Genomic DNA, 26,301 nt, shown 5'->3' with positions numbered 1-26,301 from the left:
TTTTGAAGAATAATAATAAGAACTAAACTAAGAATGGAAGAAGAAGAAGAAGAAAAAAAAAAAAAAAAAAAAGAAGAGATTTTGATTTGGTGTAAAAAAATGAGTGAAAATAAGATATATTTATAAGAAAAATTTAGTAATAGAAAGAAAGTGTTGTTCAACGACTTAAAAAAAACAATGGTCCGATTTCAAATTTTTTATTTCAATTTTTATTTATAAATAGTGTGTGCAATGCACGTGCCTTCTATAAATCACAACAAACCGGGCTCGTTCCATTGAGCCCTCAGGCTTAACAATGGGGTGGGGCTCGAGCCCGCCCAACGAGCCCCATTAATATTTATGTGTTATGATCCTTATCAACAAAGTTTATCCAAAAACATAATTTTGTTATTTGTTCTATCAATTATTATGCTAGTTTGTAATTCCGTTTCCATGACTTTGTATATTTATTTATTTCTTACTTTTCACTAATAATTATAAATATTCACATGAAAAATATTACTCCCTCCGTCCACCAAAAATATGTCACTTTAGCCTGTCACGGATTTTAATAAAATAATTGATGGTTTTTATGTAGTTGAGAAAGGGTCTCACTATTATATGAAATGAGTGATTGAAATTGAATAAAAGATTATTTTTTGTAAATAATTAGTACTTATAAGGATAAATGTATAATGATAAAAAAATGTGGGATCATGTCCTAAAATAGAAAGTGACATACTCTTTGTGGACATCCAAAATGACAATTGTGACTTATTCTTGGCGGACGGAGGGAGTAATTAATTTTCTGGTTGTTATTTCAATCCTATAACTTTGCTATATGCATGATAAGTGTGAGATAGATTACCTATAAAACTCTAATATGTTGTTTGCTTAAATATTCAAAGCTTTTATAAATTAATGGCCCGTTATTTATTATCCATATCTTTTGAATTCTGTATCACATATGGGACGTGTGATAGCGTAAAATCTTTTTTATATATCTTACCAAACATGATATTGATATTTAATAAATTAATAGATATCACAATCGAAGATATCACGCCTTATCTCATACCACGTAGCAAACGAGCTATTTGATTATATTAATAAGATATATTTTTTTATAATAATTAAGTTATGAATTCGAATTTTGAATCATCACAATGAGAAATGAGGATCATTATTAATCCTCTTTTAAGTAAGAATAATTTTGTACACATATTTCTTAATTTGTTCACTAATAATTTACAAATTATCCACATGAGAAATTAATACTACGCTAAGCCATAAATAAAATCGACGATTGAAACTTTAAAATCGCACTAAATATTGAGAACTTGTAATATTGTTGGTCTTTTATATCTTGCTTTCTAGTGATATTTGCAATATTTTTTGTAATTTCTCTATAGCTTTTCAACTTTATTAATCTTGGGGTGGGTTGCGCCGCCGTAGAATGAAGTCGAGTAAAAGTCAAGTAACTACTCCTATTTAGTGAAAGCAATTATTATTATTCGCCTAAAAAAAAGCAATTATTATTATTATTATTATTATTATTATTATTGTTATTATTATTATTAGTAGTAGTAGTACAAGATCTAATACATAACTTGTGTTATAATCCAAAATGATAGTTTGTTCATATTCGTTTAATTTTCTTTTTCTCGGTATCTTTTCATATTTTTATACGTTATATGTGTATTTTAATTTATAAATTATTATTCTCCATAATCTTGTGAATGTCTTCTGTTCATCTTTATATATTTATAAAGATTTTATTACTCGATGAATTACGCACTTGCCACTCTCTTCGAAGATTTGAAAGCCTTGTGAAAACTTATGGTGCTGCTATTTTATTTTTTATTTTTATTTTCATAATTAAATTAACCGTAATTTTATCTCTGTAAGTTTTCAACTTGATTAATATGGAGTATTTAAGTTGACAATGTGGACAAAAACTAGAGCTTCAGTACTCGAGATATTGCTTAATAGGACCAAAATTATCAAAAGCCCCTTACTACGGGACCAACTCTGCCATCATCCCTTATTATTTTATACGTAAACACCAAACAGAATCCAATGTGACAATTTAAAGTTGCTCCAAAAAAAATTATACTAATTATGTTGTTTTTTAATTTGATTAAAAAGAAAATGGTTGCTTTACGTAAGAAAAAGTAAATAATTCCTTCTTCTTCTTTTTTTCCGCTAAAACAGACATGTTTCAAATTTATTTTTAAACACAAATTCGAAATTTGCGCATATGGAAATAGGTACTAGTAATATATTCAAATAATGAAGATTAGAATTAGATTATGAAATGATAAATAAAATAAACAAAGGGGTTACGATTTCCGAATACGGTTACAACTTACAACGGAACCAAAAATCGATACTGAATTAATCTAACGGAATGCCGGCGGCGTCACTCCGGAATGCCGACGAGCACCGGCCGCCAGGCTCTCCTCAACAACAATCGTTGCCGGAAGGTCGCCGACAGCGGCCGGAGCGAGCGTCCACTACCTCTCCTCAATTCGCCGCCGGACGGCAGCAGCAGTTCTCTCACATTTTCCGAAACCGCCTCGGCTAACGGCGGAGGCGAGGAAACAAACAAATCCTTCAGCTTGTTTCTTACTAACGACTCTTTCCCCTTCTCCGGCGCGCTTCTCTTGTCGCTGCTCCCCATCTGACCCGAGGAGGCGTCACAGCACCGCGGAGGCAGCCGTCTCCCGCCGCCGCCGCCGCCGCCGACGCGGCTGAGCAGCATTCGGAGTGTTTTTCTCCGGCGGAGATGGATCACTGGACTCGCGGACGGACTCCTGGTAGGACTGGCGGCGACCGCGCACTGTGTCGCCAGTAGCTTGAATTTCTGCAGAGTTGCCATTTCCCTTCAATTGATGATTTCACTATGCATGAGAATTTGATTTGTGGATTTAGTTTCAGTGGGTGAGGAAATCGGAGGCAAATAAGATAAAGAGGGATTAGGGATTGGAATAATAGTTAGAGGGGGAGAGGGGAAAAGTGAGAATTGGGATGTTGTGAAGGGAAGGAAGGGATGGGCATGGAATAATTCCTTGCTTGTTTATATTTATATATTTATAATTATGGGAGTGAGTGAAGAGAGAGAGAGAAGGAGTGGAAGGAGAATAATTCAGAATACGGAGGGGAGGGGTGGCGGTGTGGCTTTTGAGGCTTCTATCAAATTTTATCATTATTCTTACACGTGGCTAGGAATGCGGGCCTTAGGCCCACTTTTTACTGGACTTTCTCTTACAAATAATTCTCCCCACATTTATCTTCATTCAACAAATACCAACAACCATGTAAAATCATCACAGCCTAACAAAAATACAAAAACAATAAAAATACAAAAAAAAATCCTTCAAAAAAAATATACAAAAGCAATATAATATTATAAATAAATAAAAAATTACAGTTTATATCCTAAATTATTAGTCATTTAATAAAAATTAACTCAACAAAATTCAATGAAATATTAATCTCTTACTTCCACGAATTTTAACACGTTTTCCTTCTTGAACCGTCCCACGAATCTTGACACATTTCTAAATAAGGTAATAATTATTACCTTCTCTCATACTTTATTACTTTTATCACCTTCTCTCTCATACTTTATCATTTTTATTACCTTCTCTCTTCTACTTTATCACTTTTATACTTTATTAACTACACAATTAAAACATTAATCTACAACTCCTTCATTCCCGTACTAAAACCAAACGTGCCAAGATTTGTTGGATGGAGGGAGTACTTTATGGTATAATTTATTAGTAGACATTATAAAAATAATTTTATACTTGACCAGTATTTTATTTTTTAGAATCGTTGATTGTGCATGAATCAAAATGATGAAGCTAGTATACTTCATTCATTTACACTCATCTAAAATTTATGTATCCATACACGTCTCAAACATATTTAAAAAGTAATTTTATTTATTTTTCTAATCTTAAATATATATAATTAACATTCCTCACTAATTACTCAAACCCATTTAATAGGAAATGTGTCTCAATAACAATGTGAACATTTTTACGTAAACATTAATAATAAAAAACAAACAACAAAATCTTACAAATTAAAGAAAAATTCGTAAAGGTGTGTCGATTAATATTCAGGCTCATTTTTGAAAATTATTTAATTATCATCCCAAATTCATATAATAATACCCGTTAATTATCAAAATTTGTTTAAATTTATAAAATATCTAATTAATTAAATATAAATTATAATAATTGATTATTTTCTCAATAAAATTTGAACATTACAATATATAAGCATAATACTCCCTCCGTCCACAATAAATTTGCCACAATTTTTTTTTGGTCTATCCACAAAAAATTGTCACTTCCATTTATATATAGTAATATGGTCCACACATTTCCAATCACATTTAAAGTGAGACCTCACTCTACTAACAATTTTACTCATATTTATTAAAACTCGCGTCATTCAAAATGCGACAAATATATTGTGGACGGAGGGAGTATTACATAGTGTAAAAACCCCCCCTAGTTACCTTTCTCATCTCAAGCCCACATAACAATATCGCTGACTATTAGAACTCAATTGAATTTATAAAAATAAGTTGTTATAATCATTGGTTATTTGTCTCAATAAATACTAACATTAAAATATTAATAAAATAATATAAATAAAAATACATGTGAGATTTCAATTTATATATAATCTCCAATTTTTTAAGTTTCCTAAAATAATAAATTGTTCTTAAAGGAAATCAATGTAGGATTGTAGAAAGATGATGAAGCGCAATCGGTTAGACGCTTCTCCTCCAAACCAATAGGTTGGGGGTTCAAGTCACCTAGAAAGTTAGAGTGTGAGTGTATGTTTTCTTTATTTGAGTGTAACAATATTTAAAAATAATAATAATGATGTAGAATTGCAGAAAAATAAAATAAAAATCACTCATCAATCCACGTAGAACCATGTATTAAGGAGAGAGTAATAATAATAATAATAATAATAATAATAATAATAATAATAATAATAATAATAATAATAATAATAATAATAATAATAATAATAGTAGTAGTAGTAGTAGTTACAAAACCTTAAATAAAATACACGGACAATTCGGAAATTAGTAAAAATATTCTGAATTAATTATAATAAAATAAATAAATTGTTTGAAGATTAACAAGAGAAAATAATCTCATTATTTCGAATAGTTAATCCAAACAATGCAAAAACTCATCTCACTTATATTTTACTAATAAATATGCAATGTCATTTTAAGAAACTAAGAATTAAAATTTCATACTAATACACGTCAAAGAAAATTATGAATAAAAGAATTATGATAATTATGTGTACTAGTGAAATATAATGAAATAGTACCAGTTAAATTGCTATAGGATCCACTTGTAGTCCTCTTCTTTTTTCTTTTTTTTTCCTTCTCTCCTTTTTTTTTTTTTGGTAGGAAAAGGGCCTCCTTTAGTTTAATGAACTATCAGTTGTCAAATAGTCTAGTGTGTACATTTTTATTTGAGGAACTCATATGTCCAAATACATCAAAAGTGTGAGGGTTGAGTAACTATTAGCTTATTTTCAAATATATATTTGAAATAGTATTTAATTGAAATAAGATGTAGAAGATATTGCAGATGGTAGACTGGTAGTCAAGAATCTATAGTTGTAATTACTAAAAAGTTGAGAACCTCATAAATGCTTTTGCCATTTTACTCAACAAAAGACAAAGTAAAGGGCGGAGATGGTCAAAAGGTAGTTTAGCTTGCTTCTTCTTTTCCAATATTTTTCAGAAATCAAATTTAATTCATCACTTTCTTTCACCCTTCTTTATTTCCTTGTTCCCTTTATCACTTAGACTGCGTTATCTTTGATTGTAAAATTATCATAGGAAAATAAGGGATAATTAAGATTTCATCCTTTAAATTTTTTTTCTTCTTCTCTCATTTTCCACTTTACCCTTACTTATTCATCATTTTCACTATAAAGGAGGGATAATATTATCTTTCCTTTGTAGTGAAAATGATGAATAAGTAAGGGTCAAGTAGGAAATGAGGGAAAAAGATTGGAAGGATTTAAATGGTGAAATTTTGTTTATCTCTCATTTTCTCATATGATAATTTTACAACCAAAGAGAACGCACCCTTAGGGTATGGACTATAGTCTATACGTACTACAATCTAGGTGATGAGTTACAAATGTGTACACATACATAATTGTTGACCAAATTTTAATCGTCTTATATATATATATATATATATTCCAACAATAAATTACATGGTTATTGGCATATAAATACACCAATTTTGAATCAATTCTAAGTTTTAACATGAATTTTTAAAAAAATTAAAAAAATACACCGATTTATTGATTGTAATAATTTTACACAAATTTTCTTTTTGGTCAAATTAAAGCTTATTTAGCATGTCGAAATACTGATATGGACAAATCGAATTGTAGTAATTTTAACAAAAATTTGAATTGCCAGATTATAGTAAATTATAAGACATTTATTTTGGTTCGTCTTAAATTGTATTTATGAAAGTAGATAAAATTCGTGTTAAAATTACTACAATCACATCTCCAAACTTTTTTATTAAAATTTGTGTCCTCCACTACACCACACACCCTTTGTGGACGGAGAAAATAAATAACAAATTCTTCTGTGCGATCGATCGTCTGCACAGTGCAGACAACTTACACATTTTAATAAAAGTGTAAACGACATATATTTTAATAGGATAATTGTAAGTATCATTAAAGTATCTGAAACGATACTTACAACTATCTTATTAAAATATGTGAGTGGTCCTTATGCAATTAAGTATATAAGATCTGCTCATTATAAATACTCCTCCCATCCACGAAAGAACCTATTTTTTCTTTTTATGACGTTCACAAAAGAACTTCCTACTTATTTTTGAACTATACATCTATACCTCACCACTTTCAATACTAATTAAAATATTTTTTCACCATTTTCAATACACTTAATAATTTTTTCTCCCATTTTAATACACTCAATAATTTTTTATTTTTTTAAACTCGTGTCACTTTCCTCTAGAAAATTTTTCGGTGGACGGAGGGAGTATATAAAATGATTAAAAGAAAAACCGAAAGACATCCGGACTGCAATATATTTTTCCAGTTATGAGATAAATTGTTTTTCTCGCCTTTTCCTCCTGTTTGATAGACTTCACCAATAATCACCCAGGCCCGCAGAAAGAGTCCAGCCCGCATCAAAGTCACTGTTTCACTGAGAAAACTCATCCGCCGCTCACCCCCAGTTAAATTATATGGTCTTGAACAGTTATTTAGATTAAGTTTTCCGTTTACGATTTTATCCCTCCGTCTACTTCAAAAATCGCTAGCTTCATCAAATCCGGTCTTACTACGCCATTTCTTTGACACAACCAACCCTCGATTCTTCAGACTTCAATGGCTGCTCGTCGGTAGACACGCGTTGAATTCGTCGAAGGTGAGATTTGAGAAATTTCAAAGGTGAGATTTCTAGCGGTAGGAATGATTTGGTGAGATTTCGTTGAATTGATTCGTCGAAGGTGAGATTTGATTTATTTCTGGTCGTAGGAATGATTTGGGCCTGCAAATTTGTGAAATTTCGAAATCAGATCTGCGCAATTTTTCGATTGATTCATCTGCGACTTGGCGAAATCAAATTTCGAAGAGTTTGATTATAGGGTTTTCTGTTTTAAAGACATTTTTTCTTCTTCTGATTTGGATCTGCAAATTTGTTTTGCGGCTGTAAAAAATTGGTCTCAAAGCTTTCTCTTTCGCCAAAATTATTGCTTTTGATGTGAAGACCAAATTAATGGAATAGAAGCTGAGATTTGAAATATGAAATTATTTGCTCAATAGCTGAGATGTTTGGCTTCGAAATATTTGGCTATGAATTGATATCCCATTATGATTTGCAGAAAATCTGAAATGTCTTGTGCCATCTTCACATAATACCAATGACTTGCTGACACTTCTAATATTTCGAAGCCAAGCATCCACCCAAATGTCTTGTGAATTACTCCCTCCGTCCGCCAAAAGTATGACACTTTGGCTGGGCACGGAGATTAATAAAATTGGTGATGATGTTGATGTAGTGGAGAAAGGGTCCCACCACTTTTTGAGATGTGTGGTTGAGATTGAATTTGGGGTGGGTTTTTTGTAAATAAAGAGTGTTTGTAAGGATAAAATATAAAGGTGGATGGTGGAACCATGGCTTAAAAAGGAAAGTGGAATACTTTTTGCGGACGCCAAATATAGTAATTGTGCCATACTTTTGGCGGACGGAGGGAGTAACAAATTTAATTTCAGTTTTTTTTTCAGTTGGTTGATAAGCTATCGATTTTGATTCATTACTAGTAGGGATGGCAGTGGATCTTGGACCCGGTCCAGATCCGTGGATCCAGATCCGTTTTTACGGATCTGGATCTCAATTTTTTGGACCCGACGGATCTGGATCTCAGTTTTGAAAACGGATCTGGATCTGGATCTTGAAATTTTAGATCCGGATCCGGCCCAGATCCGACCCGTGGATCCGTATTATTATATATATATATATATATTTATATTTTATATTTAGTTTACTAATAATATTAACTAAATTAAAAATAATAAATAATAAATTAACTAAATTAATAATATTTAGATCCGGATCCGGCCCAGATCCGGCCCGTTGCCATCCCTAATTACTAGCACCCACTGAAACAAAATGAGGAATCAATGGATAACTTGATTCATTACGTAACTGAAAGGGGATTAAGTGGAGGGTAATATGGTAATTTCACAAGATATACTATCACTTGGGCAATGTTATCAAACATTATATGCATTTTAGTAGAATCTATCAAACATCCAAAACAAGTTATACATACATTATTTATTAGCTATCAAACAAAAGATTAAATAATTAAACTCACAAAAGTTCGATTAATTATCTCTATATAATTAATATCTTCATTTCTATATTACACTATCAAACTCGCCCTAAATCTGGTGAGAGATTTTGAAATTTTACTCTTAGTTTAACTTTATTAAATACTATTTTATTTTTATTTTTATAGTAGTGGTAGTCTGGTCTGGTGGGTCGGGACTATTAAAAGTGGCTGGATCAATTCACGACGACAAGCCTTATGGAAAGATATTGAAAAAAGGATTGTTAAAATAATAATCCGAATTAAAGTTGAATCTCATTTTAGTTTTGCCTTTGGAAATGTTTCTGCTTTTTAACATTTTGAGGCTGATTATTTCGGCCATACTTCTCACTTTTTCGCTACCCAAGTGTGCTTTTAAATCTGAATTTTAAATTTGACGGGCTTGTAATTACAATAGCTTATTGAACAGATAAAATAATTATAATTTAATTTAATATTCGTATTTGAATTTTGATATTTGTACTCAAACTTTTATAATTTGAAATTGATATCTCTAATTACAAATGAAAAAAGTAAAACTATCTTTTTTTTTAAATTACAAAAAGTATCTATTATATAATTAAATAATCTATTTGCACGCAAGCGAGACCACTACCCACATAAAAGTACAAAAGTGAAAAAATAATAGCACGCATGTGGCATCACTACCCACACAAAGATGAAAAAACTAACGGCACGCAAGTGTGACCATTACCCACATAAAGTTGAAAAAACTAACCGCATAAAAGTGGAATTAAACCCAACATCTCTCACAAAGAAAAGTATTTGAGTGCATCAACTTTGCCACTAGAACTAGGCCTCATTGACAAAGTAAAAATATCTTTAATTTGCCCTTGTAAACACAAATTTTAATGTATTCAATTTAATGAAATACAAATATATATATATATATATATATATATATATATATATATATATATTCGAAATATATGGATTGATATGTATTTATGTGGAGGTTGTGATTCTCTGCTTGATCCTCTAATTATCTCTTCAAGACACACTTAAAATACTAAACACTAATTTCTTAAATTCTGTATCGAATAGAAATTGATCAATTTATGTGGGAGGGAGTGAATAATAGATAACTTGACTCACACTTTAATCATTTAATTAAATGATTATTTATTAAGTTAAAATTTGATAAACTATTCAATCGATGCTATTAATTTTATTAAATTTTATTTTTATCTTATCTATCAAACCAAACTCCTCCAGTAACATTGAATTATTAACAAGTGCCAACTTTTAAGATAGCTATATATATTGAGCAATAGAACTCAATATTTGGTCATTTATCTTAAAAAATACAAATTTTGACTATTTTTACAATTTTGGAATGTATTGCCCTTAATTTGGGTGGACCGGATGGGGTTGGGCGTGGGTTTGGGTGATACTTTTGGCACTAATGTTATCATTTGTACCAAAAGTACCACCAGAAAAAAAAAATACTAAGTAATTTGGTATTTTTGGCACTAATGTTATAATTTTTGCCAAAAGTACCAAATTACTTAGAACAAATGAGAATATTAGTGCCAAAAGTACCAAATTACTTAGAACAAATGAGAATATTAGTGCCAAAAATACCAAAAGAAAAAAAAAGTAATTTGATACTTTTTGCACAAATGACAATATTAGTGCCAACAATACCAAATTATTTGGTATTTTTTTTTGTTTAAAGTAATTTAATAATTTTGACATAAATTATAACATTAGTGTCAAAAGTACCATCCAAATCCGTGCCCAACTCATGTGTCAACCCGATTAGATCCGCTCAAATTAAGGGGAATACAGCCTGAAATTACAAAAAATAATCAAAATTTATATTTTTAAAATAAAGGATCAAATATTGAGTTTCAATCTCCAATATTGTTATATGAGTGCATATCCTCAAAAATAAACCTACTTCTTGATTTGGGCGGCCAATCTCGTATTAACTAAGAGGGTGTTTGGCTGAGCTTATAAGCTCCTCAAAACAACTTATAAGCTGATTAAGAGCTTATAAGCTCTTTCAAAGTGTTTGGCAAAATAAGTTCCTCAACAGCTTATAAGCTCCAAGAGCTTGTAAGCTCCCCAAAAAATAAGTTCCTCTACCCCAACTTATTTTTTTATAATCTCATATGCAACAATCTTTTTACAAATATTTTTCAACTGTAATTTATTATTTCCATCATATATCATTTAAGTTTATTTTTCTTCGATTTTCTCTCTCTAAAAAAATATTTTCTCTCTCTAGCAAAAAAATTCACTCTCTAGCTTATAAGCTCAATTATCCAAACACTTTGACAACTTATAAGCTCTTAAAAATTACATCTTATAAGCTCTTGAAACATCTTATAAGCTCCAAGAACTTATAAGCTCTTTAAAATAAGCTTAGCCAAACACCCTCTAAATTTAACCAAAAAAAAATCACCATCACCATGCTGAGGCTTTTCGGAGCAAGCATTACATTAACTTTGATTCGAGCCCATCTAGATTAGCTAGACAAATTTGGCCCATGCATAATTCAATATTAAACTCATTTTTAAAATTTGAAGTTTAACTTATTTAAAATTCAAGTTTTAAAAAATAAGATAAAAAATCTATAGAGTCTTTTTATAGAGCTCCGGGTTGTAGAGGAGGTGGCTCTCTAGAGAGCCCTTAAAGGAGCTCTAGCATTGTGGATGCTCTGATCAATGCATAATTACAGTTGTTTTAATCTGTAAATATATTTCCTCATTTTTACTTACTTTACTTATTATCATTTTTTGTAAACCGGCTCAAATCCTCAAATAAATTAATATTCCCCCGTCCCGTCCAAGATGCTACATATTCATTTTCGGGCCGTCCCAAAAAAGATGCTACATTTCTATATTTGGCAAAAATAAAGAATTTTAAACACTTAATTAACACTAATTAAATATTTCTTTATGAGCATTGGCAACGCCTACACGATAGCAGCTTACTCGTGTAAGTCTGCTATCGTGTAAGCGATGCGGGCCGAACTTACACGAGGGCTACACGTTCTATCGTGTAGCCCTTTAAACGGTTGAAAATAGGCGCGTGTTTTACACGCGCCTTAAAAAAATCGATTTTTGAATTTGAAAATTGTTTTTATTTTATTAAATTTTATGTAATTTTTAGGATTTCAAAATTAATGCAATTTAAATTTGAAGTAAATTGTGTAATTTAAATTTATGAAATTAAACCTAAATGAAAAATGGAAAAAATCAAAACTAATGTTATCATGTAAGCTATCATGTAACCCCAATGCAGCATCTTTACACCATGTGGTCCCCCCTCATAAAGTAGGCTATCATGTAAGCTATCATGTAACCCCAATGCGGATGCTCTTACATTCTCTCTCCTACTTTATCACTTTATTACCTTCTCTTTCTTACTTTATCACTTTATTATTTTCTCTCTCTTACTTTATCACTTTATTATTACACACTTAAAACATTAATCTACAACTCCTTAAATCCCGCGCGAAAAGCAAATGTAGCGTCTTGGCCGGGACGGAGGGAGTAGTTATTAAGACAAATAGAACAATACATTAATAATTGATTGCCAAAAAATAATGGTTACTACCAAAGTTCCCTTTTGTCAAGATATGTACGTAATATCCAATAAACTGAAAACACAAGAAACATTGGTTAGAGGTTTATTAAGTGGTTTCAGACAAGAATGTGTTTAATAACCCAAGGATTGTTTCTTGATGCTCATCGTTTAGTATCCAAAAATGTGTGCTGCTTCTGTTGTGCTGTTGTTCCTCTTCCTTTCTTCCATCACTTCAGCTGCAGCTGAAGAAACAAACTCCCATATCAGCCTATCATCTTCCCTAACACCTATAAACAATCCTTCATGGTTCTCATCTTCTGGAACCTTCGCCTTCGGGTTCTACCACACTCCAAATGGCTACGCCGTCTGCATCTCTTTCAGCAGCTACTTGGACAGGAGCAGCACCGTGGTGTGGACTGCCAACACCGAGGATCCCATCGTCCCCAACAATGTTGTCTTGCTGCTAACTGAAGGCGGCCTAGTTTTACAGAATAGTGTTAGCAAAGAAACACTCTCTAAGATTGGCAACTCTTCCCAACCTATAGCAGGAGCTTCAATGCTTGACAATGGCAACTTCGTTCTGTTGAATTCTCGTGGCAGTGTCGTGTGGCAGACCATTGATCATCTAACAAACTCCCTTCTGCCCGGGCATCGCCTCTCCCCGGGCGCTCAGCTCTTATCCCATGCCTCAGAAACAGACCTCAAGAAAGGGTTTTTCAGGCTCAAGATGCAAACTGATGGCAACCTCGTGCTCTACGATTCAGACAGCCTAGATGTGTCCGAAGATGCTTACTATGCATCTAGGACTGATGGAAGGGGCAACAACATCTCTTTGAATCTTGAAAGTGATGGCCATCTCTATCTTTTTGATGGGACTTCTATTGTAATGAATATAACCATGGGAGGGAACCCTGCATCAGGGGTTCTATATCTTGTGAGGATTGATGCTGATGGGATTTTTCGTGTGTATAATCGCTCGCTGCAACGACAAGATGATTGGAGATCGATATGGTCAGTAACTGAGGACAGATGTTTGCCTAAAGGTTTGTGTGGAATTAACAGCTACTGCAGATACAAGGATGGGAATGCTGCTGACTGCAGATGCCTCCCAGGGTATGATCCCATTGGCTCGGTCGTGTGGGGAGCCGGCTGCACCGCCAAACTTGTGGTAGATTGCTCAGACAAGGACCAGAGTAGCAAGTTTATGATGACAAGGATTCAGAATGTTACATGGGAAGACAATTACTACAGTGTTTTGGATGGGAGCAGTGAACAAGGCTGTGAAGAGGCTTGTTTGAAGGACTGTAGCTGTCATGTGGCGTTGTTTCGAGATGGACAGTGTCGGAAGCAGAAGCTTCCACTGAGATATGGAAGATGGTTGAAAGTTGAGGATGTTGCTTTTGTTAGAGTCTCTAAATCTTCCACAGGTAACAAAATATTGTGCCAAAAATTTAACCAATTTCATATGTATTTCGTGTTTATTATGCCTGGAGAAGCATTTTTTCGTTGCGACTTTTCTTTCAGGATCTTCATGGCCTTTAAGACATAAAAGGAGGCATTTTGATCTGCATGTAATATTAGGTACCTAATCCAATACTTTTGTACTTAAATTTTGTCCTAGTGTACATGTCAAGCTGATCTAGTTAGAGATTGAGTAAGAAGTAGTTAAGTTTCTGCAGGGGTATCATCAGGTACAGTTGGTCTACTTATATTATCATTTGTCATCATCTACTCCACTAGAAGACGACGTAGATGGCGCAAAGAAGATAAACTGAAGATGGAGAAATTTCTTCTCAAGCATCAATCTTTGGCTCCAAAGAGATACAGCTGCAAGCAATTAAAGAAAATAACGAAATGCTTCAGAGACGAACTAGGCCGAGGTGCATTTGGCATTGTTTACAAGGGAAAGCTAAGTGATGGTCAGCTAGTTGCAGTGAAGGTCTTAAAAGAAAGTCATGATAATGCAGAAGAATTCATCAATGAGGTTGTAAGCATCAGTAGAACCTCCCATGTCAACATCGTCAATCTCTTGGGATTCTGCTATCACAGAAACAAAAGGGCTCTGCTCTATGAGTTCATGCCCAACAAATCTTTAGACAAGTTCATCTGCAAGGGCGGATCCACCCTCGAGTGGAAGATACTGTACGAGGTAGCAGTCGGGGTTGCCCGAGGTCTAGAGTATCTGCACAGAGGCTGCAACACGAGGATCGTGCATTTTGACATCAAGCCTCAGAATATTCTTCTGGACCAGGACTTTTGTCCCAAGATATCGGATTTTGGGCTTGCTAAGTTGTGCATGAAGAAGCAGAGTGCGATATCTATGCTTGGGACGAGGGGGACTGTGGGATACATTGCTCCTGAAGTATTCTCAAGAAACTTTGGTGTGGCTTCTCATAAATCAGATGTGTATAGCTATGGGATCATGCTCCTTCACATGGTGGGATCGAAATATGTTGAGATGGTGAGTGATATCTATTTTTGGGATAAAGTTTATGAGCGCGTGCTAATGCAGAACGAAAGAGTGGATGATCTCGTGACTGAAGAGGAAGAAGAGAGCGCGAGGAAAATGTTGATGGTGGGATTTTGGTGCATTCAGACATCTCCAATGGAGAGGCCATCAATTAGCAAAGCAGTGGAGATGTTGGAAGGGAAGCTGCAGTCTATACACATTCCTCCAAGGCCATTTTTGCTCTCTTCCCCACCACCACAAATTTCATCTTTCATATCTTGTAATTGTAGATGTGCAAAATTGGACTCCAATTCACATCCTACACCTTGTTCTTGTTTAGTTGCCAATATTAAAACTAATGGTTAATAGCATCAAAAATCACAATCTTTGACACAAGTTACAAATTAGAAGCAAATTCTAAATATATGCAATAAAGGATGAATTATAATAGGAAGCACAATGAAATTTCTGGGTTAACATATGCTGACATGATCAATGAAATTTTCATAGCTTCCAGCAAGCAAAATGGCGCGGTTTTGGAATATTAGCTGCGAATTTGGGTGGCACAGCATATATATGTAGAGTGGATAGTTTACTAGAAGACGACTTGCAAGACAAGAATAGCTATTACCAAAGATATCCTTTTGTCTGTATATGTACAAGAAATGTTGATAGTAATTTCTACAAGAAATGTTGATAGTAATTTCCGAAGTGGATTAAGACATGAATAACCTTGAAAACCCAAGGCTTCTTTCTTGATGAAAGGCAAAATCATTTCATACCTAAGCATCAACCACAACCAAAATGGCTGCTCTTCTAGCCTTATTTCTCTTCCTTTCTGCTGCCATTTCAGCAGCAGCTCTAGAAGGATACTCATTGATCAAACTATCATCTTACTTAACACCCACATCCAATTCTTGGGTCTCACATTCTGGAACTTTCGCCTTCGGGTTCCACAACACAGAGGATGGCTACATCGTCTGCATCTTTTGCGCCGGCTTCAAGGAGAGGACTGTGGTGTGGACAGCCAACAGAGAGAATCCCATTGTTCCTGACAACGTTGTTCTGCTGCTAACTGAAGATGGACTGGTCTTGCAGAGGAGTGATAGCCATGATATAATATCTCGGATTGATAATTCTTCCCAACCTATAGCAGGGGCAGAAATGCATGACAATGGTAACTTTGTGCTCTACAATTCCAATCACAGTGTAATTTGGCAGAGCTTCGATCACCCAACCGACTCCCTTCTGCCCGGACAGCGCCTTCCACCAGGTGGGATGCTTCTATCCAGAGCTTCAGAGACGGACATTAAGACAGGAATTTTCAGGCTCCGGATGCAATATGATGCAAACCTTGTGTTGTACTATGTGTACGGACTAGACACGGCAATAGATGCTTACTATTCAACAAATACCTATGGGCATGGCAACGTCACGTTGAATCTTGAAAATGATGGTCATCTTTATTTGTTCGATGGATTTTCTGTCGTGCTGAATTTAACCACACAAGGGAACCATATAATAGGGACCATCTATCTTGCGAGGCTTGATTGGGATGGCATTCTTCGACTGTACAGTCGATCACTGCAGCAAGAAGATAGCTGGAAATCAATATGGTCAGTCACGGAGGACAAATGTTTACCTAAAGGTTTGTGTGGCATTAATAGCTACTGCACTTACAAAGATGAAGATGCTGATTGCAGATGCCTTCCGGGATTTGGTTTTGCTCATGAAGGCGAATGGAGCGCCGGCTGCACCACCAATTTTAGGGTTGACTGCAGAGACACATATCTAAGTAGAAAATATGAGATGACAAGCGTTCGGAATGTAACTTGGGAAGACAATTACTACAGTGCTTCAAGAGGACTCACTGAAGAACGTTGCAAACAGGGCTGTCTAGATGATTGCAACTGTATTGTAGCCTTCTTTAAAGATGGAGAATGTCGAAAGCAAAAGCTTCCACTAAGTTATGGCAAATTTTCTGTAAATGCCACAGACATGGCTTTTGTGAGAGTAATTTCCTCCGTCCCTATTTATTCAGGCAAGAGACTAGAGAACTATCTCACTCTTCACAATTTCTTTTCTTTTTGACAACAGCAAGGCTGACAAGAGGATCAGTTGTTCCAGACAAGCTAACCTGATTTTAGTGCCACTTTCTTTCTACGTTTCTTTTCTTTTCATTAGAGTTTATACCATCTTTCTGATTCAGAACTTACCAGATTTGTGTGTGCGCGTATTGATAACCAGTTCATCGTATCTTTTCATATTTATGCTTGCAGAAGCATTTCCGAGGTTTCACAGTTGCTATATTTCTTACAGGATCTACAGGACAGAGAAAGGGGCTTACTGATCTGCAGAAGTATGTAATATCAGGTAATTACTGAATAAATAATCTTGTACTCAAATCTCACTAGGACTGCATGTAAAGCACATGTTATACATATATGTTTCAGTAGCTAAAATTGAACTTCATGTGTAGTGATAGAGTAAAGGTGGAACACGAAGAAAACAGAACGAAAATAATTGAATAACAAGAACTCCTCAACCGAGGCCTACAGCAAAATACTGCTCAAACAATATTCTGATCAAGATGATCGAACTCCAATTATGCTACTGCTAATTATACAGGGAAAAAAGCCCATGCACACGTACAAGCCCTTAGCCCAACTACTGAAAATAAGAAATAACAATAACTGACTCAAATAAATACTAATACCTAAAAGCATAAAAGCAGGATCGTCTCAGCCACTATAATTCACCACTGCTCTTGCTCCTCTGACATAAGTGTGCCACGGTCTAACATGTAGTTGTTCAAATTTGATTGATTATTTTAGCTGTTATTAAGAAGTAGTTTAGTTTATTTTTCAGTATCTATTTTGGTGTAATTCTGCAACCTATACTATTTCTACCACTTGGCAGGAGTATTACTTGGTATACTTGGTCTACTTATACTATCTGTCACCATCTACTACACTAGAAGACAACGTGGATGGTGCAATCAGGGTCTTGACAAATTTGTACTCAAGCATGGATCTCTGGCTCCAAAAAGATATAGTTACAATGAAATAAAAAAGATAACAAAATCCTTTTCAGAAAAACTAGGCCAGGGAGGATATGGCGTTGTATACAAAGGAAAACTGCCTGATGGTCAGCTTGTGGCAGTGAAGGTCTTAAAGAAAACTCATGATAATGCAGAAGAATTTGTTAACGAGGTCGCCAGCATCAGTAGAACCTCCCATGTCAATATTGTCAATCTGTTGGGATTTTGCTATGAGAGAAACAAAAAGGCTCTAGTCTATGAATTCATGCCCAACAAATCTTTAGACAAGTTCATCTACAAGAGTAAATCTGCAGATCCAAATTGCTCCTTGGGATGGAAGAAAATGTACGATATTGCAGTTGGGGTTGCCCGAGGTCTTGAATATCTGCACAGAGGTTGCAACACCAGGATCATTCATTTTGATATCAAGCCTCAGAATATTCTTTTGGACGAAGACTTTTGCCCAAAAATATCAGATTTTGGGCTTGCTAAATTGTGCATGAAGAAGCAGAGCATAATATCGATGCTTGGAACAAGAGGAACTATAGGGTACATTGCTCCTGAAGTATTCTCAAGAAATTTTGGCGTAGTTTCTCACAAATCAGATGTCTACAGCTATGGTATTATGCTTCTTCGAATGGCAGAAACAAGAACAACTGTTGAGACTAAATCATCCCAGTCAAGTGAACATTATTTTCTTGAAGAAATTTACGAGCACGTACTAGTGCAAAATGAAAAGATTCATGATCTCATGACAAAAGAGGAAGAAGAAGTTATAAGGAAAATGTTAATGGTAGGTTTTTGGTGCACTCAGACAGCTCCATTAGATAGGCCGTCAATGAATTCAGTAGTTGATATGTTGCAAGGGAATCTGCAGTCTATACAGGTTCCCCCAATGCCATTTTTGCTCTCTTCCCCAAAACCACACTTCTCGTGCTCACTTCCTCTAATTGTAGAAACGCATTCAAGTTCATATGGTTTAATAAGCCATTATTAACCTATTGTATTCAAGTTTTTTGAGTAAAACAAAGACTGAATACCAGGTTTTAATTTTTATGTAACTTTATTTCACCAAAATTGTTTGTTTACATAAGATTCCACTGGTTCTGATATAAATGTCAATGTATAATGTAAGAATTTGGTAATTTAATTGGTTTAAATTGTTTGTTTAATTATACTAAAACTATATTGAATATACAATTGTATCAAGGTTTGTCTTATAACTTTGGGTGTATTATTATTTTCACATTCAAATGTTATACATGTAGCAGCCCATACAATATTGTTCACCATTGATGAGTACATTAAAGTGTACACCATCGGCCACTACCTATATCAAGAGTGTCCTGACTACGCTTTCGTGCCCATTTACCTAATTTCGAGAAGTTTCTCACCATTTTATTACATAAATACTCCAAGACTTTATCACAGTATCTCACAATTGTGAAGTAATAAAGAAACTTGAAGAAATTTAATAGCATTATCCTACAGTCTTGCTCTCTCTGTAAATCTTTTCTTCATCAAGCTTGTGAGGGGTAAAGTTTTTTTAGTAGTTTTGAGTTGATATTAACTAGTTTTCCTAAAATTAAGAAACGTGTTTTGGGTAAGATATTGGTGCATTAAGGCCATACCATCGGAATGGGATCAATTGACAATCATACATTATGCCCATTCAATCATGCATCCAGTTATGAACTGCAAAGATTGAAATACATTTTCTAACAAATCTTAGTTTAAAACATAGAAAGCCCATTCTATTACTATGAACTTGCCATTAAACAAACTTCATCATTTATGCAAAATACGAAAGCTGCTTCAACACTATCACACAATCCACTCTAGGGGAAATCGCCACTTCAATAAGTTATACTATTAAAACTAGAAGGAATACTTACCAGCTGATCTGATCTGATGCAACTCTCTCTTTACCCTCGGCAATGGTAATCATTCTTTCTAAGATCTCCAACATTTCTTCTGTAGGTACTGCAAATGTAAAGAGCTAATTCAATATCCTGAATGAATACCAGTGGCAAAATCCAATTGTACTTCGCTAATTTGACATGTGGAGAGAGGATAGATGGTATGTTCCCAGTTCAACAAGTCCTGGCATTACCTTGTTTACTGCCAAGTGCCAACTTCAAGTGGAGAAGTAATTAGATTATCATTGAACTGCAAAACTGACAAATCAAGGAGAAGAAAAAAGAATCATTTTATATGACTCATGAAATAAAACTTATGACTTATAAGCTCACCAGAAAACCCTCTGCAGATGGCTTTTATGAAACCATAGAAATCAAATCCCAAAAGCTGCCATTTTCAAACCTTTACCTCAGTAAAACTCAAAATTTGCTGAAAGCGTGAATACAAATCTGAGCATGCCTTCAAAGGCATTCCATGACTTTTTTGACTGAGCCCTATCCCATTTCACATCAAAGAAACTTCATGTGATTCACAACACAATACACATGTTGTTTGTCAGCTTTAGCAATCAACCCATCTTTTCTGAAAGCTCATCCTGCAAATTTGTGCATATTATCCAAGGGCACTCAGAGTTACAATACATAAGACAGTGCAGAGAATGAAGAATTCTCAACTGAACTTTTAATTTAAGCAGTTGATTCAAGAGAACTCAGTACATCTTTCTATCTTTGATCAATCATCGTTAATAATCTCTTGAAAGACTGCAGTGAATGTCAGAAAGTAAAAGAAATATACATACCAGCTTTTGCTTGATATCACAGATTGCCTGCTCCTGTTGCCTGGCGAAGAACTTCAATGACTATTGGAGTGGAAAAAGGAAAAGCCAAAGTATAAGCACAACAATTAGTCAAAACAAGCAAAAGACGGAGTTACATGTATATGAACTCCTTTTACAATAATGAAAAAAAGTTTACGGAACTAAGCAAAATAGTATAAAGACAAGTTCATACTATAAACTCTTAAAGAGACTAATCAAAAGATACAACTCCAAATGGATATGAGCTCAGAGATACTTACTCCAAGTCTTTGGATTTCCAGTGACCTGGATAATGCCTCTTTTTTGTTCAGCAAATTTATTGCAGCTGACTTAGGTCGTTTATAGTTTTTACCACGATAAACTATAATCGCATGCCCTTCTTTCAGTTTAACTACAGCAACCAAGATCCCACCACTTTCTGCCTCAACACATTTTGCAGTATGCATGACCTGCGAAAAAGATTTCTGCATAGTAATCACTTTAACAACTTCTCTGTGCTTCCAGTGTTGATGCATTCCTTCTATGACACCATCATAAACCCCACGCCTTCCTGAAGCCATAACATGTCATATAGAAGCACATATGAGTGAGAAATCAATACGAAAGTTTCATACTCATTACCTGAAAGTCAAAACGCAGGTGGTCATGCATTCAAACAAAAAAATAGGTGGATGAAAGCACGAACGCCTGGAAAGTTTTCCTCAACTCCCAGACCTTTATCTTTCAGCTACCTCAGCTTGAGGCACATATGAATAAATTATGATAACACGTTCAACAGATCAGGCCCAACCTTGGGTTTCAATATGATTTACATTAAACAAGTTCTATCTTAATAGCTAGTTTAATAGTTTTAGATGCCAAGTTAACTATGAGAGAAAAACTAGGCTGTAAGGTTGTGTGATGAGAAAGGGTTTGTGAAACAGTGCCAAAATAGCATGCAATTAATGAAACTTAAGGGTGGCACTTTCAATCTTCTAAAAACTTGTACATGACACTAATTAAAGGTCTTGGGCAACAATGGGTTATCTATTTTTATCATTGTAAAACTTCATCAGATCGTGAGAAATTTTTATGGAAAACATGAAGGCTTGACTGGCTCATCTGGAGTGCCGTGAGCGTATAATAGAATACACATGTTAATGTAATGCTAAGTGTTCACCATAGCTCCAGGTGTAACTTATATTGTTAAAATAAAATAAACTATTCAAGATTTGATATAGCTCTTACTAACAAGCAAAGCAGCTAGAGTTGCTATAGGTGTAAGCTGAGTCCTGGTTCCAGACACATTGACAGTAAATATTGAGGAGTTTCTGGGAACAGAAAACTTTTGAGAATCTGTTTAAAGTATTTAAGATTACTTATAAGAACAACAAAACTTGAGTCGTGCATCGTATCAACGGTGTATATTAATTGAATTCACAACCATTGCCAGCATAAGAAAAAATTTAAGCACAGAAAAATTGCAAGATGAGATTTTCTTCTTACCAAGCACTAAGCTGCTACTGATCCTCAATCCCATCTCTCGCAAGCACACTCTTTCCTCCTTGGATATAATCTCCAGATCTGATTCTTCCTCAGACAGTCTTGATTCATTTTTCAGTTTGACTAATATCTTTGCGGATTTCTCTATCTTCTTTTTAAGCTGTAAGGTAATACAAATGTGTATCCCCATGTTACTTGCTAAAATAGCAAAATACAAAGTAATATGAAACACAAAATCTTACAATGAAGAGCTTTCGTTCTTGATCTTTCAGTTCTTTCTCTAATCTTTCCCTTTCAGCTTCCAGTGCAACATCAACTTCTGTCTTCTCTTTCTTCAGGCTACCAATTTCCAAGTGTAATCTATGAAACTCTGATAGAGTGCCCATGACATCTGAGCTAATTAAATGTTCGTGGGTTATGGAGAAGCTTTCACTTGCTTTTAGTCTGGCAGCTTCTTCACGAAGTTGGCATTGTGTGAGCTCTGTTTCTCGTTCAGCTACTACCTCCGCAACTTCAGAGGGAATGAAATCCTTGCCTCTATAGAGAATTATCAAGAACTTATTACGCAGTAAAAGAACTCCTCCAGTAAGTTTCTGCAACAGGAACAATATGATGCTAGATGTGAGTATTTTATTTGAACGGAAAGTCTTAGAATGAAAGGTCAAAGATGTTTCTAAGGGCTACATGAACTTATTGACAGGGGATGCAAACATAAATTCTACCCTTCATCTATATCTATCTATCCCTATTATAAAAGAGCCTTGTTTTACAAAACTATACCTATTATAAAAGAGTCTTGTTTTACAAAATTTGATTTGCCTATTATATCCCTCATATATACTTAATTTAAGGTCAATTGTGTAATTTGATATATTATACTACATATAATAAATCTAAATTAATATATTAATTTTAATAGTTATTTAAGTAGTAGTATCCATTAGGAAAGTTTATTCTGCTAGAATCCTTGGAATTAAAATTAATTATGTAAAGATGAAACCTAGAAAATAAATATGACGATTAAATTAGGTGATGTTTAATTAATTAAAATTAATTTTTCATACTATATTTAAATGATTTTTTTTAAAATTTTATGAGTTCTATAACATTATACTTTTAAAAGGTTATCCAATAATTGATTAAAAAAATATAATAAAATGATAAATGTTACTATAAAATAAAATGAATACTCATAAAAAATTATTTATTAAAATAATTCATTTTTGTGTGCGAATGCACGTCATCTCTGCTAGTATCATATAAGCACATCAAGTAGACATCCAATAAAGGGCTCCTACGTATCAGCCCTCACTATGACAACTTATTCTGCTTCTACAGATTTAGAAGTTTGAAGACATTTCTAGCTTCTCAAAATCCATAGATTAAGAAAAATATGGAGCAAGTCAGTTTTGTGGATAAACGAAACTCATTCTCTTAATTGATAGTACTATTTAAACCAACTAACTTAATTATCACACACCAACTTCTATCTATGCACTTATCATAAGAGAATCTAATTTTAGGTTGTTTCAGCTTTATTCAACCTTTGTATCCAACCATAATCATCCCTAGTAAATACTTTCATTCAAGAACAGATAGAAGCAATCCAGTAATATTGCACATACTAAATGGACTCACAACAGACATACAAAATTACATCATATTTCAACCAGACTTGCCTTGAGCTCATTAGCCATTTGTTCATTGTCCGTGTTTGGGACTCCCCACTTTAAAGCGATCTTTGCTATATGGCATTTTTCCCACAATTTTAGGATTGCTGCAGCTAGTCCTTGGAGATTCCTGTTTCTTCCTTTAGGATGCTCAAAAACAAAATTTTGTCAGAACTATTGGCATAGCAATTTTATATGGAGAAATATTTGTAAAATTAACACCAAACTCCAACCTAAAAATGATTGAGTTCAGCAAAACATTCCAAAACAAGAGAAGAAAGTGACAACCTAGAACAAAATGAGTTGGTTGAAGGCGAGCAAGCTTCCTCAAATATGTAAGCTCAGCATCTATCAGCTTTGCTCTAGTGAAAGGCGGACACAACCTGAAAGGTGTCTTATATCCTGGAACAACAGCTGGAAGCAAGTCACCGTCAACTGGTAAAGGCTTCCGCATCCACCAATCAACAAAGCGAGGGCCTAACTCATCCAGTAACCTATCGGATTCTCTTTCATATAGTGATGCCATCTGTAAATTTTCCCATTTACCGTCTCTCCCATGAATCAATTCATTCGGGTTACTTCCACCAGAAGTTACTCGAGCAACAGTTACAGTGTTTTGGTAATCAATATTGGAGGAAGAATTTCCAGGATCACCAGCAGAGTTGTAATTCATATTTCGAAGATTTTTCAAACCAGACCCATAATTGCACCCTCTATAAACAGCAAGAAAGCCTTTACTCCCCCAAACAACAAGCCCTCCAGTCTTTAACTGCTCAGAAATATAGTAACGTATCATAGACGGAGCCAGCACAACATTCTAACCATACATGATACAACAAGAAAAAACAAAAAAAAAAAGTGTATATCTTCAATGAAGCAGAGTTTCTCATATTCTTTATGTCATAAAAGTGAAATGGTGTTTATCATATGACGGACTTCAAGAAAGGACTCCACTGAAAGATGAGACTACAGGAGTCAAAATTATAACACCAAACATGAACTGATAAGGATGATTATGTCACACAAAGTATCTTTTTTTTCTTTCTCTTTTGTGCATTGTACAACCATGAATCTAATGAAATGGTCGTCCTTAAATTAGCCCAATACACATTCACATTGTAGTAATAATGAAAAGTAAATAAGCAGCCGACCTCAACAATCTCTCGAGCTCTATCCATATTTCGGCACAAGGGAACATCAAATTTAAGCAATGCCAGCTCATCATCTCTCCAAATAAAATGAACTTGATCAACAACAGCTTGAGTAACCCCAGCTTTCATAACCTTCACCCATTTCCTCATCAATGCAGCCTCATTTCTCAACCGTTCCAGCAACATTCCATCAAGGGTCAACTCCGCAGCTGTGACTACCTTCTCCTTCTTCGCCCTCTTGATCATCATTTTCTCCTCCCTCTCCCATGGAAATTTCTTGAATTTCACTTCTTTCCCCGCCTCAAACAAGCGTATATCGAACTTATCACTTTCCAAACTCTCCTCAGCAGCCATGCCTTTCTCCTCAACTTCAACATCACCTCCATTATCCCCATTTCCCCATAGGTCCCCAGGTGCAAATTTGAACTTACGATTTTCATGGTTTTTGCTAGCTGTTCTTAAATCCTGCGTTTCCTGAAGTTTCTCAAAGCCTTTAAAAATTTTCTTCATCGCTAACCTGCCCCTTCCACCCCCCACCTTTCCGGTCAAATCCTCGTCCGGATGTTCCCCAACTCTATCAAACCCAAAACCCTTTTTAGTTCGCGGCTTCAGCGATTCCATTTCGTTGGGCTTGACATAAAGAGGTTCAGTCATCCATGGCGCAGTGGGAGCTTTAACTGCTGAGCGAGAATGCGGAATCGGTTCTGATGATTTCGCATATGAATCCTCACTTTCACACTGAATTCTTCGTGCTTCGACTTTTCTACTGCCATTGTTGGGGGAGCTAGAATAAGTGATGAAACTATATTTACAAGAAGTGGAAGAGGTAGACGGGGTTGAAACTTTGGTTGGAAGCGAAACGAAGGAAACGACGGCGTTTGAGAAATGCAGCAGAAATGGAGTAGCAGACATGGTAATGATATACTGGTGTGAGAAAATACTGCAAAAATCAATATAATCAGTGTACGAGGAGAGGGATTCAATTATTATGTAATGTATTAGTGATGGAATTGATTACGGAGAGAATTTTCTCTGTCTTCGCCGCGAGCCGTAGAGATAAGGGGCGGCGCCACCAGACCTGCGGGTCCGAAATGTGGAGTGTGTAGTGCAGTAGCCGTTTGGGATTGAGGCTGGAGACAAAGATTATCATTATCTCTATTTTCTTATTTTTGTAAAATAACAGTAATATCTTCATACTCAAACCAATATTGATGTTCTTATCATATACTCTATTTCGTCCCACTTATTTCGGCACATTTTCTTTTTTAATTTATCCTATTTATAAGGATAAATATTAATTTTTGG

The 26,301-nt window shown here is 34.6% G+C and overlaps 4 protein-coding genes across 49 annotated transcripts; 2 read left to right on the top strand and 2 right to left on the bottom strand.

Annotated features, from left to right (window-relative positions):
* Window positions 1-2,261: 2,261 nt before the first annotated feature.
* LOC131001687 (uncharacterized) lies at window positions 2,262-3,155 on the bottom strand. The gene has a single exon (XM_057928263.1). It carries the CDS (start codon window positions 2,858-2,860, stop codon window positions 2,402-2,404), a length of 459 nt encoding a protein of 152 aa, XP_057784246.1. The 5' UTR covers window positions 2,861-3,155; the 3' UTR covers window positions 2,262-2,401.
* Window positions 3,156-12,513: 9,358 nt separating this feature from the next.
* Window positions 12,514-15,294, top strand: LOC131001537 (G-type lectin S-receptor-like serine/threonine-protein kinase LECRK2). The gene is made up of 3 exons (XM_057927944.1): window positions 12,514-13,894; window positions 13,992-14,048; window positions 14,147-15,294. Exons 1-3 carry the CDS (start codon window positions 12,649-12,651, stop codon window positions 15,280-15,282), a joined length of 2,439 nt encoding a protein of 812 aa, XP_057783927.1. The 5' UTR covers window positions 12,514-12,648; the 3' UTR covers window positions 15,283-15,294.
* Window positions 15,295-15,523: 229 nt separating this feature from the next.
* LOC131001538 (chloroplastic group IIA intron splicing facilitator CRS1, chloroplastic) lies at window positions 15,524-26,189 on the bottom strand. 46 transcript variants are annotated; one of them, XM_057927963.1, is made up of 15 exons: window positions 24,997-26,172; window positions 24,134-24,614; window positions 23,855-23,985; window positions 22,418-22,768; window positions 22,179-22,335; window positions 20,954-21,243; window positions 20,676-20,735; window positions 20,209-20,471; window positions 20,070-20,133; window positions 19,852-19,939; window positions 17,133-17,238; window positions 16,788-16,897; window positions 16,597-16,707; window positions 16,332-16,500; window positions 15,524-16,210 (listed from the first exon to the last, which is right to left on the bottom strand). In XM_057927963.1, the coding sequence occupies exons 1-8, from the start codon at window positions 25,906-25,908 to the stop codon at window positions 20,445-20,447; spliced, it is 2,409 nt and encodes an 802-aa protein (XP_057783946.1). In that variant the 5' UTR covers window positions 25,909-26,172; the 3' UTR covers window positions 15,524-16,210; window positions 16,332-16,500; window positions 16,597-16,707; window positions 16,788-16,897; window positions 17,133-17,238; window positions 19,852-19,939; window positions 20,070-20,133; window positions 20,209-20,444. The 46 variants fall into 46 exon arrangements, with proteins under 46 accessions (XP_057783946.1, XP_057783972.1, XP_057783956.1 ...); XM_057927989.1 differs by having other exon boundaries at window positions 16,332-16,517; window positions 17,133-18,341; window positions 20,285-20,471; XM_057927973.1 differs by having other exon boundaries at window positions 16,318-16,517; window positions 17,133-17,267; window positions 20,285-20,471.
* Window positions 15,721-18,953, top strand: LOC130998167 (G-type lectin S-receptor-like serine/threonine-protein kinase LECRK2). The gene is made up of 3 exons (XM_057923599.1): window positions 15,721-16,929; window positions 17,196-17,289; window positions 17,836-18,953. Exons 1-3 carry the CDS (start codon window positions 15,721-15,723, stop codon window positions 18,951-18,953), a joined length of 2,421 nt encoding a protein of 806 aa, XP_057779582.1.
* Window positions 26,190-26,301: the final 112 nt, after the last annotated feature.

This window comes from Salvia miltiorrhiza, chromosome 8, assembly GCF_028751815.1.
Source record: "Salvia miltiorrhiza cultivar Shanhuang (shh) chromosome 8, IMPLAD_Smil_shh, whole genome shotgun sequence".
NCBI classification, from domain to species: Eukaryota; Viridiplantae; Streptophyta; class Magnoliopsida; order Lamiales; family Lamiaceae; genus Salvia; species Salvia miltiorrhiza.
Note: the sequence above shows the minus strand (reverse complement) of the source record. Positions and strands in the feature narration are given on the sequence as shown.

What these genes read in the sequence shown, in the direction of transcription:
- LOC131001687 (XM_057928263.1), bottom strand. Translation starts at nt 2,860, where the DNA reads ATGGCAACTCTGCAGAAATTCAAGCTACTGGCGACACAGTGCGCGGTC.
- LOC131001537 (XM_057927944.1), top strand. Translation starts at nt 12,649, where the DNA reads ATGTGTGCTGCTTCTGTTGTGCTGTTGTTCCTCTTCCTTTCTTCCATC. An exon ending in AGTCTCTAAATCTTCCACAG is followed by an intron (nt 13,895 to 13,991) that starts GTAACAAAATAT and finishes CTTTTCTTTCAG; the next exon opens with GATCTTCATGGCCTTTAAGA. An exon ending in TGATCTGCATGTAATATTAG is followed by an intron (nt 14,049 to 14,146) that starts GTACCTAATCCA and finishes AAGTTTCTGCAG; the next exon opens with GGGTATCATCAGGTACAGTT.
- LOC130998167 (XM_057923599.1), top strand. Translation starts at nt 15,721, where the DNA reads ATGGCTGCTCTTCTAGCCTTATTTCTCTTCCTTTCTGCTGCCATTTCA. An exon ending in CAGACATGGCTTTTGTGAGA is followed by an intron (nt 16,930 to 17,195) that starts GTAATTTCCTCC and finishes TTATGCTTGCAG; the next exon opens with AAGCATTTCCGAGGTTTCAC. An exon ending in GCAGAAGTATGTAATATCAG is followed by an intron (nt 17,290 to 17,835) that starts GTAATTACTGAA and finishes ACCACTTGGCAG; the next exon opens with GAGTATTACTTGGTATACTT.
- LOC131001538 (XM_057927986.1), bottom strand. Translation starts at nt 25,908, where the DNA reads ATGTCTGCTACTCCATTTCTGCTGCATTTCTCAAACGCCGTCGTTTCC. An exon ending in GAGCTCGAGAGATTGTTGAG is followed by an intron (nt 24,615 to 24,996) that starts GTCGGCTGCTTA and finishes ATTTCTGAGCAG; the next exon opens with TTAAAGACTGGAGGGCTTGT. An exon ending in TGGAAATCCAAAGACTTGGA is followed by an intron (nt 20,736 to 20,953) that starts GTAAGTATCTCT and finishes CCACTCCAATAG; the next exon opens with TCATTGAAGTTCTTCGCCAG.